The 18734-nt window shown below is 39.9% G+C and overlaps 1 protein-coding gene across 1 annotated transcript in view; it reads left to right on the top strand.

Annotated features, from left to right (window-relative positions):
• znf644 (zinc finger protein 644) overlaps positions 1-18557 on the top strand; it is a 21665-nt gene extending 3108 nt beyond the window's left edge. Inside the window, exons 2-6 of the mRNA XM_015396092.1 lie at positions 3565-5965; positions 11124-11717; positions 13451-13576; positions 17410-17512; positions 17601-18557. Coding sequence (XP_015251578.1) covers positions 3568-5965; positions 11124-11717; positions 13451-13576; positions 17410-17512; positions 17601-17796 — 3417 coding nt within the window. The 5' untranslated portion in view covers positions 3565-3567 and the 3' untranslated portion in view covers positions 17797-18557. The remainder of the gene's footprint in view (positions 1-3564; positions 5966-11123; positions 11718-13450; positions 13577-17409; positions 17513-17600) is intronic.
• Positions 18558-18734: the final 177 nt, after the last annotated feature.

Genomic DNA, 18734 nt, shown 5'->3' with positions numbered 1-18734 from the left:
AGGAATGATAAATAAGTGATTATGTAATCCTAAAACTGCCAACTTGAAGAGGGAGGATTTGCCATCGAACTTCTGGCCAGAGAAAAAACCCGTAATATGTAGCCAACATTTGGAAGAAGAATGTTTTCAAGATGACTTGGATAATAGCGCCTTGTGACAGACACTAGATGCAGCACTGGGACTTTCCGTTTTATCGTTCTGTGCCGGAAATGTGATTTACAGTATTTCCAGGAGCTAACTTTTTCAGTTTTGGATTTAAACAGTTTTGTTTCCCCTGTGTGTTAAAATTATGGTATATCGGGCTAATCTAAAGAAAGAAACAACTAAAACGCAGATATGGTTTGATCATATTTCGCTGGTCTGCTCTGAGCATTTCTGATGATGACGTCACATAAGCAGTTTAACTGAAAGTATGTAAAAAGTATCAGAATTTTCTCAGAAAAGTCATAAAACATTTTTAAAAGTGTATGTTAGCATTCTTTAGTGAGTTAAGGATATAAATAAGTACATTTAGGACCATAATTACATGAATTATGGAAATCCGGATGTATATTTGGTCACGCAAATGAACTGACATTCGGATCGTGATTCCACGACAGTTCGGGTAGTGACATGCTCAACCCTGTGCCTGCTCCCAAGGGGGAACGTAAGTAAACGTGTGCGAGAGCATGCACAAGCCCATTTCTCCTCGTGCATTAAAAGTTACCGATTACATCGCTCAAACAAGCTTACTTGTATGAAGTAGAAGATTTGCAATTTTTCCACCATGTCACACTCACCACTGGTAAGTGAAAATGGGGACGAGCACATAGGACGGCTTTACGTAAACATATCACCAGAATGATTGACAATTAGGTGGACCACTTTTTTCATGATCCCCCTGGAAAAATAACATCCTCCCCTATACCTTTTACGTTTGTATTTCGGGCGCTTTTTGTTCAGAGTGGTGTTGATAAATACCCCTTTCCCACTGGCTAAAAACCCGTTTAAACCCGGGAACAATGGGCTTTTAGTGGCAGTGGGAACAGCTCACTGATGCATGTCTACCAGGGTCAAACGACTCAGCAAGCAACCCCCGTTAAAATCTCCTCGGCTCTGATCGGCATGTTGTGGAAACACCAGAGCCCGGTAGACCTGCTAAATTACATGATACCATTGAACGCAACGTACGGACGTCAACACGCCGCGCCAGTTGTTTCTGATCTAACTAGCAGAAACAACTCTGTTTACATTTGATAAACATGGAGCAGCTCTGGTGATAGGGATTCAGACATATAATAGAGAGAAACAGTAAAGCACACTGACTACACCCTCGCTTCCTTCCATGTTACTCTCCATTGTTTGCTTTCCTGATTTCTGTCGTACTGCTGACATCATCAAAGCTAACCCAGCATGATAATGTCAACAGACAAATGGCTTGGGGGGGGCAGAGGCCACGCAGCTGCTAGCGAGGGGTTAGACCTGCTTTTATTGACAGTGGAAAAGGAGCCAAATGCTGATTGTTAGCAGAGTGTCTGCGGAAGGGGCGGGTGCACATTTGCGTTAACTGCAACACCCACACAGACGACCTGGTTTCTGAATATAAACCAGCCTTTAGCCTCTGGAAGCTAGCGTCAGCCAGTCATAACCTCTTCCTCCTCATTCATCCTGTCGGTCTTCTCCGATGTAACACTGTCCTATTCCAGGCCAGTAGTTGCCTCCCCGTTTTCAGCTTTCTGTTTGTCCAGCGGACTTATCTGATATACGGCTTTGCTGCTTAGACTTTCTGCATCTAACCTCTTTAGCTTCCTTCGGTTAGCTGTAACCTTTGTTTCCCCAGTGGGCTTTTCCAATCAACCGCTGTTCTCCTCTGCTCTCTCTTGCATTCCTCTCATATTAAGGATGGCTATGGGGATGTTTGGATTTCTATAGCCCCATTTACACTACCCTCTGAAAACTGATCCGTGCCGAGCTTGGATCAGTCAACCGTGGCAAGCTCAGTTCCTTATGACCATTTACTAACCACACTATCACAGTTCCTTGCCTCCTAGTGTTGATCTACAGTACTACTGCTCTCTAGAGGTAAACAGGCAAACCAATGGTGGCGCCCGTTACATTCAGGAAGTTATGTTTTTGTTATCATTGTGATATTTCAGTGTTTGCGGAGAGTCTGGCAAAAAATGCAGCCTATGGTGAATTTACTTGACAGAGTCAGCTTTTGGGAAGTGGATACAACAAATGATAGTCTATTCATTCCTGCTTACAGATGCAGGAAACAACGACAGACGTAGAGGTTCATTACACTGCTAAGCAGTATTATCACTGGAAATTGTGTGGCACAGTCAGGAAGCTAGTATTTTTACGAATATCTGAAGTTTCCTGAGTACGGAGGCGGACTGTAAGGAGATGAAGCGGTCTGCTCATGCGCTCTTTGTTATCCGAGAACCGAGCCAGAAGTGAACTGCGCCGAGCCCTACTGATGAACTAGTACCAGTTGAGGGCTGTTCAGTTGTGTCTAGCACGGTCCGGTTCAGTTTTTCGTGCTATTTACACTCAACAGTTATCCCGGTTACTGGCTCGGACCGATCTCGTCATGGTTTTAAAAGGGTACTGGAAATGGGGCTTATGTCGTAACTTTGTTGCGGCTCAGCTTTGGGCACAGTTACGAGTCTACTTTGAAAAAAGGGCGTCTGTGTAGGTGTCGCAGTGAATGCAAAGACGTCCCCGCCCCCTCCGCAGACACTCCGCTGCACCTCTCCCAAATTGTAGGTGACCGCAGACAGTGCTGCAGACAGGAGGCTGGCTTGTTTTGTTTGTATGAACGCAATTGCGAAAAACGACTCATGAAGACAAACCAGCTGGAAGAGCGAGGGGCGCAAGAACGCTGGGACCCTTTTTCCACCTGGATCCCCACTCTTTTTCGCCCTAATGTCCCTCTGTTGTTGGACAAACTCGCCCCGACTTCCTCACGGCCTCAGCCATATTTAGAACGAGAGCGCATAGCCCAGACCATGCTCAAAATTGAGCTGTCTGCGTCAAGCTTAGGTCACAACCTGTCTTCAACTCTGACAAACTTTGTTCCGCCTGTGGTGCTCTCTTGCTTCACTCCTCTTTTTCATGCAATCGACAATGTTTCTGTGTGTTGACTGCTCTGTCTGCAATCCTGCAACCCTTTTGTCTGCAATCCTGCAATCCTTTTTTCCTGTGTGCTGGATGTGTTGTTCGCAGTTTTATCACACGTTTCAGCTGTGTTGTTTCTGTGTTAAATGTTTTTTGGCCGAAAACCAAAAATTTACTTTTGGGTAATTTTTTGGCTAGGAATTGTCAGTGGGCAATTTTTGGTTCAACCCCAATACTGTAAATCTCCAACCTTTAGATAACTTTTGCTCCTGGACTTGATCCTGCTGTCAAAATGAAACTTAATTTAGTAAATAAATCTCCTACCTAAGTTCGGAAAGATTGTTTAACGTTTTATCATGGCTTTGTTTTCTTTCTTTTAACGTGTGCCTTGGTTTAAGAATCAACCTGACGTTAAGAAATGTATTTGTCATTGTAACCTAAGTGGTTTTTACCTTTGTCTTTCAGGTCATGGCCATGGAAGTATCATGTCTGACAGGTGTTGATGAAGATGAAAAAGATGCAGAGTCAGAAATCCATTCCTTCATGCTGCTACAACCTGTGAAAATGGCACAGGAATCTTGCACAGATTCTTTTGACGTTTTGTCCAGCCCAGATATGTTGTCTCCAATTGGTTTGGCTAATGGACCTTCTTTGCATCAGGCTACTCAAGCTCATGAACCTAACTGCATTACCTCTGAGAAAGAAGAGGAAAAAAGCATCACCCAACTAAAGACTGTGCAGGAAATAGACAGCCCTGGAATATGGGGGTTTGACACAGAATCAACAGAAAACTCGTTGGACAATTTCAATAGTGCTGGTGACCTTAACTGGGACCCTCACAAAGAGTTTATGCAGTTTCTTTTGGAGAATCACAACGAATCCCCGACAGAGGAACCTAAAGAGGACACTTGTTCTGCCAACAGTCAAAGGAGAAGGAAAAGGAAAATGGATATGGTGGTAATGGTAGATCCTTCGGAAGACCTCTACCCAGATCTAAGCCCTAAGTCCTCTGACAAATCGTCAGATGCTGAAGGCTTGGTAGACTCCAGTCCTGTTAGAGAAGTCAGTAAACCACAGAAGCTCTCCAAGCCACAGTCATCTGCCACCGAAGTAGTTCCCAAATACCCTAATGGAACCGTAAAGGCCATTAAAGAAGTTCTGTATGAAACACCTGCAAGAAGTTCGTGCGAGATTAACGTAAATGATAAACTTCCAACACTACAAAGGCGGCTGAAGATCATTTCGCATTCACAGCGCAGGCCATCATCTTACTCCTGCCCAAAATGTAAACTCGTGTTCAAGAAGGAACACCGCTTGCTTCGTCATATGAAGTCTCACAAAGATCCCCCTAAAGTCTCAACGGAGCCTTTTATATGCAGAGAATGTGGCAAAAGTTTCAAACAAAGTAATGCGCTTATTAACCACATGTCCATCCATCGGGAAAAAACAAGAGTCGCAGACGAAGTGAAAGATAGGACTGAGAAGAAAAAGAAAGAAGATAAAAATGCAGATAAAAAGTTTTTCTGCCCTCAGTGCCCATTCGGTACAAGCTGCCCAAACTCATTTGTTGCACATGCAAAAACTCACGAAAAAGACAAACGAAAGTACAGATGCGACAAATGCAGTTACAGGACTGTGAATGACCAGGATCTTAGGCGGCATAATGTTATGCATCACACGGTTATTAGAGTTCGAAAAAGAATGCAGAAAGATGACAACGAGGTTTTCCCATGTAACATTTGCTCCTATAAGGCTTTCGGCAAGTATGTATTTGAGAAACACTTACTCATACGTCATGACATGTCTTTTGAGGAATACATGGCAGCACACAAAGATGAGATAACCGCACAAAAGTCCAAGGAGCGCAAGTCCCCAGTGCGCAAAACTCAATTTGAAGAGTTTAGGTCAAAAATGTCAGTGCAAAATCAAATCTCCAAAAAAACGGATTTAACAGAAGATTCTGGTGGGATTTCTGACTTGCTCCAAAATAGCAAGTTTAAGAGAGATCCCAAATCTCAGTTGATGGAATCAAAGCTTGACAAATCTATCAATGTTCTCCTGTCTCGTCAAAACCATAGAAAGAAGGGTGGTGAACACAAGGAGGAAAGCAATAACATGAGCACAAATGATCATGATTCCAAAAAGGAAAAAGATGGTTGTGATGAGTCACAAGAATTGTCGGCCCAGGCCGAAGACTCCTCTGGAACCAGCAATGGCCCCAAGTTGCGCTTGGATCACCCATCGGTCAAAAAGTCTCAGTCTAAACGGAAAATGTCCACTCCATATCGCAACACCTCTGACCAGGACTCTTGTTTCATTTTACCAAAACCGTTACCTAGCCCGAAAAAAGTGAACTCGGAGGATGTGTCAGACCGCGATGAAAATGACATTTTCCCCGTTAAAGACTCCGAAGCCAATGGTAATCATTTTAACGATTTGATGACAAAAGAAAAGAAACACATAATATACACATACAGTAGAAGAATGTCAATGAGGGGAGCTCTTCAGGCATCAAAAAAGCTGTTTGAGAAAATCAAGACCGAAGAAGAGCAGAGTGAGGTTGAAATCAAAGAGGAATGCATTGAAACTGAGGTGTATCAAGAAACATTTGAGTCCCACCAAATCCCTCTGGGAGAATCGCCAACAGACGATTTGTCAGAGCTGGAAATGGACAGCAAGAAGTGTCCGTACTGTCCGGCCATTTTTGAGTCTGGAGTTGGACTGTCCAATCACGTGCGTGGGCATCTTCACAGGGTTAGACTGAGCTATGATTCACAGCACGCCGTGCCTTCACAGGAGGGGGCTTATCGAGATCAGAGACCACGTATGCGACGGAAGAATGCTGCATTACGCCGACTGAAAAAAGGTACTGAAGTTTTTATGCACCTCTTTTCAGAAATGAAAACTGTTTTTACTTTAGGAATATAGAAATACTAAGTTTATAATTTAAGATATGTATTCTATGTGAAAAAAATATATGTGATTATCGTAACAATTGAAAACTGAACCTAAAAGGCCAAGGCTAATTTCAATTTTTATTAAGTTTGAATTTTTATTAAGTTTGATTTCAAATTTGACTTTCCAACGTCTATGTTCACAAGTTTGTCGGTAAACGGCAAAGTTCCTGCAACCAGGGTCCGAACTTACTTACAATCAACTTTTTGACTCACTGGCTAAGTGGACCAGAGGAAAACATTTTTTACCAAAAAAAAAAATAGAAATGAATTGCTATCATATATTTTTAAGGTACATAATATTTCCCCAAGGCAGTTACAGTAAAAGGTTGTGTAGTTTTATTAAGTAAGTTGGCCCATAAATAAAAGCGTAGCCCTCCCTCCAGTGCCATGGGCAGTGTAAAAACAATATTTAAATCTTTGTGTTGATATAGCCATCAGCTGTGAGTGCAGCGGCTGTAGCATTGGGTTGTTTCGACTGAGTCTGAGACATGGACACCCAGGGAATGTGGCATTTTCTGCTTTTGTTCACGGATGCTCTCCAGTTCAATAGACTGATAGCCAGCGACAAATTAATTGTGTCTGTTCTCTTTTGCGTATTTGCTGCACACTGAGCAGCTTATTAGCTTAGCATCTTCACACATCAGCTATTTTCCTACGAAGCACGGTTTTTCCTGAAAGCACCATAATTCAATAAACATTCTCTTCGCTCTGGGGGCTGTAGATCCTCACTCCCGCTTGTCCTCATTGGCATATGTTTGAGGTTTGTTGCACCAGTTACAGGGTTGGTAATTGATAAGATTTTCAAGATTCCGATTCCCTTATTGATTCTGTGAAACAATGAAATTGGTAAGTGCACGATGACATTCGTCTACCTTTGCCTGGGATATTCTTACCACAATTACACTACCCTTGAAAAACCGTACCGAGATCGGTCCGAGCTCAGTAACTGAGATAACTTATCGTGTGTAAATGGAAAGCAAACTGAACCGAACCGAGCTAGACACAACCGAACCAAGCTAACTGCAGACCAGTTCCAGAGATGGGCTCGGCTCGGTTTTTCCCTGTCTCGGTTCTCTGATAACAAGAGCGCATGAGCAGAACACGTCATCTCCGTCTGGCTGCACATCCCGATTCACACTCCATTCCAGTAGTTGGCGGCAATGCCCCTCCGGAAGTTGCTTGCCAACCAACACAAAACAGAAGAAGAACAACTATAAACAACAATCAAAATCTTCTCCACGCAACATTTTAAATAATGGCTTTTTAAATAATAACTACGAACTACAGCAATAATAATCAAGCATAACTTTCTGAATGTGACGGGGCGCCGCCATTTTGATTTGCTTGATTCCCTCCTTCTTCGTCTTCTTCTTCTTGTGTTTTATGGCGGTTGGCAAACAACTTTTGGTGCATTACCGCCACCAACTGCTTGATTTCCTCCTTCAATACTGGCAGTAATACCGCAGATCGTCACTAGGAGGCAAGGAGTTGAGGAACCGAGATAGCGTGATGTGTAAACGGTCGTCAGAACCGAGCTCGGCCTGGTTAACTCATCCAAGCTCGGATCGGTCTCAGCATGGATCGGTTTTTCAAGGGTAGTGTAAATGGGGTATCTATTTATTCCTGCCTCGGTGAAAACAGAAGGCAGTGAACGGGAGCTGCAGCCTCTGATCCAGCCAGGCTACCCGTCTCGTCACAGTCATCCAAATCTAATGGAGAAGGCATCTGTTTAATGAAAAATCATTACTTTACAATTTGGGGAAATAAACTCATCTCCTGATTTAAATAAATGAGCGTCACCTTTCTCTCGCTCCCTGAACTGTGGAGCAACTTGGTAGCATGTTTAATAACCCCAAAGAGAGGTAGGAAACTGGTTTATTTCCAGAAATGGCGTCTGATTTACTAGGAACCACATTAAGCTCAGCCAGTGATATAAAACTAGATACTTACCACCACAGTTGCCTTCCATGCTGGTCATAACTTTAGCTTCTGTCCGGAAGCATCGAAAACACGGCATTCGTTAAAATTTATGCCATGTTGTGTGCGCAGGTGTTTCTGCATGTTGGATCTATTTTATTCCGCGGATGTTATTGCCACTTTACATCCAAACTTTCGATCAGTTTACCCGATGGGAAGCGAACTTTTTTGTTTTGCTTTTCTAGACTAACGCCTGGTACTTGTTTACTGAATGCCATGTGCGTAACTTGCGTAAAAAACGTGATGTAACTTAGGTAGAAAATGTGATGTAAGTCGTGCTGCCCAGCTAGGATCTGGTGCTGCCTGGAACCGTTAAAAGAACCGTTAAGCAAGCTGCCAAACTTTGCCACGGAATTGGAACACACGGAACCGGTTCTGAACAGGAACCGGTTTTCGATTCTCTTCCCTAATCAGTTAGCTGCTGTGGTTGATGCACAAATCGGAGCAAATTTGACTGAATCTCCATAACATGAAGCTGCAGAGTCTCTCCCTCATTTAAGTTCATGCAGCTCTGTGTTGCAATTGATTCTCATAGTGGATCAATACATAAGTTATTTTATACATTCCTAGTATTTAAATCACACATAATGATACACTTTCTTTCACGTTTATAGTTTAACACAGCCAATGTGGTAACTTCACATCCATTAGCCTATTTATTCAGTTTCCTCGGTTACGGCTATGATTTCTCAATAAATATGTGGAATAAAAAAAATCCCAATAATAGACGGCCTTGAATTGATCTTTTCTATTGGATCTTATTGTGGTGCATCTTCATCAGCAGCTGCCTTCCTATTGGCTGATCTGCTGTCACACTGCAAGGTCGTCATTCTACATAACAGACAATGTATCATCCCTGTTATCTAGAATAGAAATGGAATAGAAAATCTCTCGATTGTTCCACAATGGAGGAATTGTGATGTTACTTCAGCAAAAGTTTTCACACAAATGTGGACCTTAAAAGTGTATAAAAGTAAAGAATAAGTTGCAGAGTTAAAAAATCAATAAAATAAAATACTGTAATGAACAGTGTTTTTACAAAATAAATGCTGTCATCTGAAGAATAGATAATTAATATATAGCTGTGGACATTTAAACAGTAATGGGTATGTAAAAAATGGCAGCAATACCAGAGATGTGCAAGATGACATCAGCATGTTATTAAAGAGAGGAAGAAAGAAACTGTTCAAAAACCAGCATGAATGTAACAGCTAAAGCTGATCGTACGCTGTGCGATATTATCAATCGTTGTACTCAGGTTTTCCCTATGGCTGTAAGAAATTATTAACAGTCATTCAATTGGTTGTTTTTAAATTCAGGCCTTAATTGGCATTACGTTTATTAAATGTGATTATTGTGGCATCTAAGATGTTGGTTTTTTTATTGTTTATAAAAACAATTATATCAGGTATAACTGTTTCTGCACGTTTCACGAAACTGCTTCCGGTTGATCGTAAAGCCGTATGTTTGGAAAAAAAGCTCGAGGCGGAGGAAGAGCTAGAGAATGGGAAAATGAAAATTTCAACAAAAGTGGCTGAAAAACGAGGAATTTGGGACATGGCTGCAGCCTGCCGACGCTAAAGAGGTTTAAGAGTTTACAGCTCACGATGTTTGTTCTCACACTGTGCGATCTACTAATGCGATCTACCTGCTCACACTGTACGTCTAAAAACCAGGTGGGACTCAGTGAGATGGCGCTACTCGGACTAGAGTGAAACGCGCTGCCTTGGTAATTTTGGCAATTTAGTGCTGAAAGCCCTAAAAAGAAAAGGCGACGACATATTTGGACAAAGACATGGCTGAGCTAACGTGGCTACTACGGTCTGTCAGTTTTAAGGAAAGAACTCGATTTCACTCATTGCACCCCCGCCATTCTTCGGGGTCTACATCTGAGAGGAAGCAGAAGAAGAATCCTTGTTTGCCCACTAAGGATTTGCCCATGACCACCTTAAGATGGGTGATGAATTTCAAACATCTTTGATTTTCTCCGACCTTCTGATTCCTGATGGGGAGGTGGTCGTTAGAGGCTGATCGTCCCTCGTTACCCCCTGTTCACTACACCACACACCAACAGGCAGAAAGTCCGTCCGATCGAAAAATTCTCACACACCTGGAAAGTCGGCCCGAAAAGCGACGTACATTGTGCGAAAAAAATCGCACAGTGTTTATCATTGATGGGGACATGTCCACAAAAGTTACATCTGTCAGTGAAACCAACTACCAGGGCTGCTGCAGACATGCTAACATTAGCCTGGGCTGCTGCAGACATGCTAACATTAGCCTGGGCTGCCGCAGACGGGCTAACATTACCCCTGGCTGCCGCAGACGTGCTAACATTAGCCTGGGCTGCTGCAGACGTGCTAACATTAGCCTGGGCTGCCGCAGACGGCCTAACATCAGCCCTGGCTGCCGCAGACATGCTAATGTTAGCCCAGGCTGCCACAGACGGGCTAACGTTAGCAAGTCTGCGTCTCACGTTAGCAATGGCTATGCTGGAATAAATTTGTACTGCTACCTTTTGAAGCAACAGTTTTTTGTGGCACGTTTTAAAAATTAGCGGCTTTTGTTCGACGTCCTCGGCGTGAAATCGAAACCGCCGCCGTATATCGCTCAGCCTAACCACCTGCTGTCGCCATATTTTGTTTGCTGGTTGCTGTAGTGCCGCGCAGAACATAATCCTGTTTGAAGGAGGGGTTTATAATGCATTTAAAGTGTGTGGGAAAAATAAACTCAGTGATATAGACGCCGACGGCTCAACGTCCGCATGCAAAGTTGTACTTGATGGCTGTGTTAGATTTGTTCGTAGGAAAACTCGAGATACACCGACTACATTCCATATATCGCCCACCTTTAGTTGCTTTTCCATTTTTTTTTCTATGTTATATTGTCTCTTTGTCAAAAAATACTTCTTTTTTTTGTCTAATTACATTTTATTCTGCTAGCAGTGATCTGTTGGTTCAATGTTTTTATGTTGAATGTTGTCGGTTGTCACAGCAGCTTTTTTACAGATGTTTAAGAAGTAGATGTGCCCTTATTGTACAGATAATGTTGTTATTCTTACTTTGTTTTTTTTTTCCTCCCCCCCGACAGCACTACAGGAAGATTCCGACTCTGAAACTGTGAGGACCGTTCACTCCTGTCCTTTATGTGGGGATTCATTTGACAACAGAACTGGACAATCCAACCACATACGGGGTCACCTGAAAAAGCTTGGGAGAAACTTTTCCACAAAGACTAAATCCCCGATCATTTTACTCCGTGAGCTGATGCGCGACAAGAAGGAGTGCCAGCGGGCCTTGCAGATCCTAGGAAAAAGAAGGAATAATTTCCGATACGGTGCTTTGCCAAAGTTCCCCGTCATCAGTCGTTTCACTTCGTCTCAGATGGGATTCCCAAAAAGTCAATCTGTTTCAAACCTTTGCACTGATGCCAAACCACTGATTTCCTCCTTTTCTTTAGAAGAAAGCAAATCTGAAAACGGGCAGCCGGAAAAGTTGGAAGTTAAAAATTCCGTTTCTGGTACAACTGCCCTGATAGGGATCCTGAAAAAGAGGAAGTGTCAGGAAGATGCAAAACAAAAGGGATCCTCTCAGGTGTCAAGAAATGGTTTACCAGTTTCTTCCAATACTGAAGAAGGTTCAGGATCAAAAGACGAATCTTCACTGCCAAACCCGCTACCTGGTGGTAAGTAACTTAGGCAGAATAAAAGAGTTGGAGAGAAAATTAACACTTTCAACAGGTAACATTTTTCAAGTTTAACAGTTACCTCTATAAAAGTAATGCGGTATATCTGCTTTCTGAGCAAAAAAGATCAGTTATGTTAAAGTATCATCTCCATAAAAGAGAAGATTTGGTTTTACAACAGCCTGATAGGGCATTTAATCAAAGTAGGGTAAAATAGGATGCATTAGAAAGGAAAATCCTCCATATTTAATTTCATATAACTCATATAATTCTTTCTGTCATGATTTGTGGACATTAAGATCTAAACAGAAGCGCCATCTCCTGGTCAGACGCTGTAATTCAGTGAAAGGGTGGAGTCAGAGTAAATAAAATATGCTCACTCAGGAGTTTGAGGGGATTTGGCTTCCATTCGGCTGGCGTTCGACTGGGGGGGGGGGCATTTTGAATGGCTGCTAATGTAACTAAAAAAAAAAAAGAATAAAAAAGGAGCCTGAACAGTGAACCCTGAAACAAAGTTACAAATTGGACAAACCAATAAAAACAAGTTTAAATATTCATTTAGGCTTATAATAATGTTCCACAGTGAAAGCATTCCATCCTTAAAATAATATCATAGTGTTTTGGTTAAATCTACTTTTGTGAACATTTTAAGTGCATTGATGGTTATAAACGGGTAGGTAGGCGGTAGGCTATGGTTTTTAGCAAAGATTATACATTATGAAACACATATTGAAAAATAAAGATGTTAATTATTTCCAGCAAACTGAGCTGAGCTGTGAATAATTAGCGGCTGCCCATTAATGGCTATGCTGGTTGCTGAGGGACCAGTGGAAGAAGTTAGAGGGTTTAAGCTTTAATGTATTTAATGTAAGGGAATATCTACCAGGTTCTTAAAGGAACGTTAAGAAAAGATTTCTGGGAGAAATATGGTTTGTTTAGCAGATGTGTTTGAAAAATGATCCTGAATCCAGCTGCTTGATTTAGAATAACCAGATGAAATAAACTTGGAGTCAAAGATAATAACAATTTCAATGTTAAAGGTACTGTTTGCACAAACAGCTGTATTTGTTAAGCTAGAAGGGGTTCATTTTTAGCTACATATATATATATATATACATGTATATATGTATGTAGGTAAAAATTAACCCCTTCTGGCCTAATTTTTTGACTGGAGTAGGCTTGGAGAACCAGTGAAAATTAGCATTTTTCAAAGTAATATTGAGGAGTTTTTGTTAAGTGTTAAGAATCCTGATTTTGTATTTTCTTGGATATTAGAAGTTTTCTTGAAAACAAAATGTGAATATAAAGCATTTATCTGCATAAAGGAATAGAATGTATGGAAGAAGATTAGGGCCATTGGGGGAAAAACAAAGGTAACCGATTGTTTTAGTTTATTTGAGTTTAATATGGGAAAAAATATTTATCATATTACATGCATATAGAATTAAACAATCTGTTCTTTTTTTTCCAGTGGCCCTATTCCTAAAAAAAAAAAAATATGAATTTGTAGATTAAAGTAAATTCTGAGAGGAAAAAGTCAGAGCTCTGAGATTAAAGTCACTTTTCCCCCCATATTAAACTCAAACAACATAAAAAAATCTTTTTTGTTTTTTGTTTTTCCCAGTGGCGCTAATCCTCTTCCCTAGGAATGGGATGTTTAACGATCTACTGAAATGTTGAACGATCCTTTGCTTTTTTTCTGCATCTTTCTTATTATTTTTTTTTTTTTACAGAAAAGGGTGAATTCAACAGGAAAGTTTGCATCCACTGTAACGCAACTTTCCACAGCGGAGTTAGCCTGTCCAACCACCTTCGGGCTTTCGCTAAGAGACAACAGATTGCCTTACTCGAAGGGACCAGTAAGTTCTGTTTCCATTCTTTCCTCATGAGCTCACTGGACAACCAGACATTTTTACAAACTGGAAGTTCTTCCATATGCATGATCTCAGCTGCCCTCTGTGTTCACTGAACAATATAGTAAAGAGTCACATTTATACGGCTCAGTTTCAACGTAAGAAAGAGAGAGTACTATTTAAAAACCCTGAAATATTAATACTGCAGTTTAATTGCTTTTTTAAGCAGCTTTGCAAACAGACTCTCAAATTCGATGGGATTAAGTTTCAGATTCCTGAGAACCTTTTCCTTCAGTTTTTATACAGGGAGGGTCGGCGCTAGGCTACCAGTAGCATTATCACAATTCTAATGTGGAGTTTTCCCAGAGCGGGAATTTTAGAAGAAGCAAAACGTGAGGCTGGAAGTTGGCTGACAGTCGGCTTTCGACTGGAAAAGACCCAACATCTGCTAGTTAGCTGGCTAAGCTAGCATGCTACATGAGGCAAAGATTTATACACGCTTTTGTTAAGCTCACTTCAACTCTGCCGCCATCTGACGGTGTGGAAATAATCATCCAGGCTGTCAGCAAATAGCAATTAGCCATTAAGCTAACCGCTAGGCTAAATCAACATCTAACCGGTCAGTTTTTTAAATTTTCCCCAAACTTCCTCCAAACCAGTGCGGCTATAAGATTAGCCTCCAGTTAAACCATAATGTGAGTTAGCGCTCCCATGGCGTCACCATCAGTTAGCGTCACAATTAGGGCTGAAACAATTAATCCGATTAATTGATTATTAAAAATAATCATCAACTTATGTTGTGATCGATTAATCATTAACTGGAGTATAGTGACAATAAAACCTGCCTTTAGCTGACAGAGCGACACAATTAGAGCAGGAATTATAGCAAAATGGCAAAAAATATATAAACATTTTATAATTAGGATTAAAAAAAAACTTTTTTGTCTGTCAATCTGCTGTATCCAGATCTCCTCCAGTGGAAAAGTTTTAGTTTTACCTGGTTTAATAAAAAAACAAAACAAAAGAAACCTTTGGCTGTCGGATTATTAATCGATTAATCGCAAAAATAATCAACAGATTAATAAATTTACTAAATAATCATTAGTTGCAGCTCTGGTGACAATACAGACTCTGCACTCTGACCGGATACAAGAACATGGAATAAAAACAGACAGAAATAAAAATGTATTTATTAAATAAAAAGGCTGAAAATACATAAAAGTAGCTTTACATGATTAAAGTGTCACAAAAAGCACTAATAAGAAATAAATAAACCCGGGAGAAAAAAACCCAAATAAATCTTAACGTAAACAATGATTAATGGATAAATAAGCAAAGAAACATTATATCTTTTTTATGGGGACATTATTTTATTTCATGTAATATTTATTAATAACAGTATTTATTTTAAATAAAACAGCTCTCCATATATAAAGGTGTTTATAGCAGTAATAACAAGGAGCACAAAACATAACCTGAACATTTTTACCCGTCTGGATTAGACCAGAGGAGGAGGAAACCATCTAGATAGATAAATAAAACAGATTGTAGCTTAAATTGTAAACTAATCAAACGTATCCATGGAAACCTCCCATAAAATAAAACACAGATAGATCAAACTGTTATGTTTTTGTCATATTTGTGGAGAATTCTGTAAAAAAAAAAACAAGCAGGAGAGTTAGATGGTGAAACCAGGAGGAACAAACGGACCAAAGGAAATCTAGAATGTAAGCTCTATAACCTTCATATTTATTGTTTATGTCCTGAATCTCCCTCTCTGTGTGGTGGCTCTAGAAGCTCTGATTCTAGACCCGCTCAGTGCAAATAAATTAACTTTTAAATGATGCCTGAGATGCATCTTTATTAACCGGCTGCTCTCTCTAGTTCCCTGAAGAACTTTTTCACTCTACTGCAGTAAAAGCATATCTAGATATTTAATCTCTCTGACGCCCGTTTTGTCGTTGGGCGTTAATCTGCGTACTTTAGAGGTCCGAATCAACGGTTAGAGGCACCGCACAGATTTAACGGAGGACGGACCTTCTGATGATTGAAAGCTTTCTGGTGCTGCTTTGTTCTGCAGACAGATGTTTAAACTTTCATTTTGTGCTGCAAACCGTGTATTTATCCGCAGCGGCGTACAGATGAGTGAGTCACGCCACTCACCTTCCTGGATCGCGGCCGCCGCAAGACCATCGATCAACTCAGAGCTGAGAATATCCAGACAGAGATGTCTGACAATGAATGTTTGCCTGAGAAAGCATGGATGTACTGTATGTATGGAGGCCCAGGAGGGCCAGCGGAAAGGAAATACAACGTCTGAATCATGGATTTAGAAATCCAATTTGAAAAGACTTGTTTTTTTTTTATTGCACATTATAAATAAAATTAATCACATTAATCCATTATTAAATCCTACAATGTGAGGATTATTTAATCCTATTTTTAAATGGAGTAAAAAAAAAAAAGTTAATTTCCCATTTAACTTTGCATTTTTCAAATCCTTTTTTATTAGTTAACCTTCTCTGGAGCTTATTAACAGTTTAGCTGCTGCTTTTTAATCAATGGTTTAGTTTCAAATTATTAATGATTTAGCATCATACTGTTAGCAGTTTAGCTACAGCGTATAAATATTTTATAACCTGCTTATTAATGGTTTAGTAAAAATTTTAACTTTTTAGTTTCAGCTCATTAACACAGTTTTTCAACAGTTTAGTGTCAATTTAATAATGGTTTAGCTGAAGCCTGTAACCAGTTTACTGGTTTAGTAGCAGCATATTAACAGATTAGCAACGGCTAATTAACAGTTTATTAATGTTTATTAACAGATTAGTAACAGTTTGTATTTTTATCTTTTGTATGGTGACCTTGAGTGTCCAGAAAGGCGCCTTTGAAATAAAATGTATTATTATTATTTCAGAAATGTTTATTAACGGTTTAGTAACAGTTTATTAACAGTTTAGAAACGGTTTATTAACAGTTTAGTAACAGTTTAACGGTTTAGTAACAGTTTATTAACGGTTTAGTAACGTTTTAGTAACAGTTTAGTAACCGTTTATTAAGAGTTTATTAACGGTTTAGTAACAGTTTAAGAGTTTATTAACGGTTTAGTAGCAGCATATTAACAGATTAGTAACGGCTAATTAACAGTTTAGTAATGTTTATTAACTGTTTAGTAACAGTTTGTGTTTTTATCCTTTGTACATTGACTGAGTATCCAGAAATGCGCCTTTGAAATAAAATGTATTATTATTATTTCAGAAATGTTTATTAACGGTTTAGTAACAGTTAGTAACAGTTTATTAACAGTTTAGTAACAGTTAGTAACAGTTTATTAACAGTTTAGTAACAGTTTAGTAACGGTTTAGTAACAGTTTAGTAACAGCATATTAAAGGCTAAATGGAAAAGGGAAACACTTTTTGGGAAAAGTAAAGATGTAAACAAAACCATGAAAGCGCAAAAAGGATTTCAAAATGGAAAGAGGAATTTTAAATATTTGATAAGGAAACTTATCAGATTTATAAATAATGTTCTTTAAATCTATTTAGAAATGGGATTTGAAAATACATTTTCAAACTGCAGTTTGCAATATTTGAATAAATAAAACTTAAAGTATTGCTTCAGTAATTTTCATTTAAATGTGTAATTATGAAAGTCCTTTTAAAATGAGATTTCTAAATCCACCATTTGAACGTTAAAACTTGAAATCCTTTTTTTCCACTGCCTCTCCTGGTCTTCCATAAAACTGAACCACATTGCAGTGATTATTACGGCGTTCTGGTGGAGCGAGGCTGAGCCCGATCGTCCCTCTGTGAGTCTAACTGCCGTTTTCATCTTCCAGCCATTCAATGCAAAGCAGTGAGGACGCGTTCGAGGCCCGGTTTGAAGAAGAAGACACTGCCGTTAGCCCAGAGTCCAGAGGAAATGTACAGACTCACCTGCAGGCACGTTTAACACGCAACTCTCACTCTGCTCTTCAGCTGCTTTAGTTCTGGGGGAAGAAAAACTCACTTCCTCGTTTTCTCTTCAAAGGTTCTGTGACCTCGTCTTCCAGGGTCCGCTGTCTGTCCAGGAGGACTGGATCAAACATTTACAGAGACACATTATGAACACCGGGGTCCCCAACAGCGGGCTCGGCATGGCCGAAGTCACCTCGTTGTCCGAGAACGCTCCGATCCTCAAGACGGATCAAGACAGCTCCTTGTCGACCGCACACGCCGCCTCCTGAGGCCACAGGGGACCCTTTTCTAGATTTCACTAGATTGTATGTACGTGTACATTGGATGTTTGTTCACTTTTGTTTTTAAAGTTAATGAAATCACGGCCAAGAGGACAACGCAGCCCGATGCGTCACGCATCGCGCCCGTCGGAGCATTTGGACGGCTGAGAAAACTTATTTTGGAATATTGTTACCTTTTGTCTCTTTTTACATGGTCCATTTTGAAGGAATTTAATTCCTAAATGGATAAACTCTTTGTTATTTTATGCAGTAATGTAGTGTTGGATCCATTTCTTAAGAAGACAACTTATACCTCAGATTTTTTCATGGTTTTAGTCTGTTTTAGTCCAGACCTGGACGCAGCTCCACCGCTCTGGATCAACACTAGAAACGTTTCCTTTCAGTCGCAAAAACCACCCAGTCAACCCGCTCCTATTAGGCCAGAGTTAAAGCCACAAATAACTTCTTTTTTTTTAACTCCTTGTGCAAAAAAAGATAATAAAAAAATATGATCTGCTATCTTTTTTTTTTTATACCATAAAGCATTTTATAAAATGTCAGTAAATGCATTGTTTTAAACTACAGTCGGATCTGAACGTAGGTAAGGAAAAATAAAAGCGCACAACCCACGCTGATCATGCCCTTCTTTCATGTTACCTATATTTAATGTTTCAATATACTGTTTTGAAATAATTTAATTTGAAATGTACTATATCACACAGAAACAATGCGTAAACATTTGTGTTGTTCTAAATAAAAAAAAAACTGAAAAACGAACCACATTTTGTTCTAGTTTTTTTTTTTTCAGTTAAGATTAAACTAAAGATGCAGCAGCAGATATTTACAGATTTATTTTATTTACACTGTCAGGTGTTACATATGGAGGACCAGGAGAGTCATTTAAAAAGAAAACATTTCCACAATATAATCGGCCCTCTATCGGTATC

This window comes from Cyprinodon variegatus, unplaced genomic scaffold (assembly GCF_000732505.1).
Source record: "Cyprinodon variegatus isolate N-32 unplaced genomic scaffold, C_variegatus-1.0 Scaffold775, whole genome shotgun sequence".
In the NCBI taxonomy this organism is placed as follows: domain Eukaryota; kingdom Metazoa; phylum Chordata; class Actinopteri; order Cyprinodontiformes; family Cyprinodontidae; genus Cyprinodon; species Cyprinodon variegatus.
This window is presented reverse-complemented; position numbering and strand designations above follow the sequence as displayed.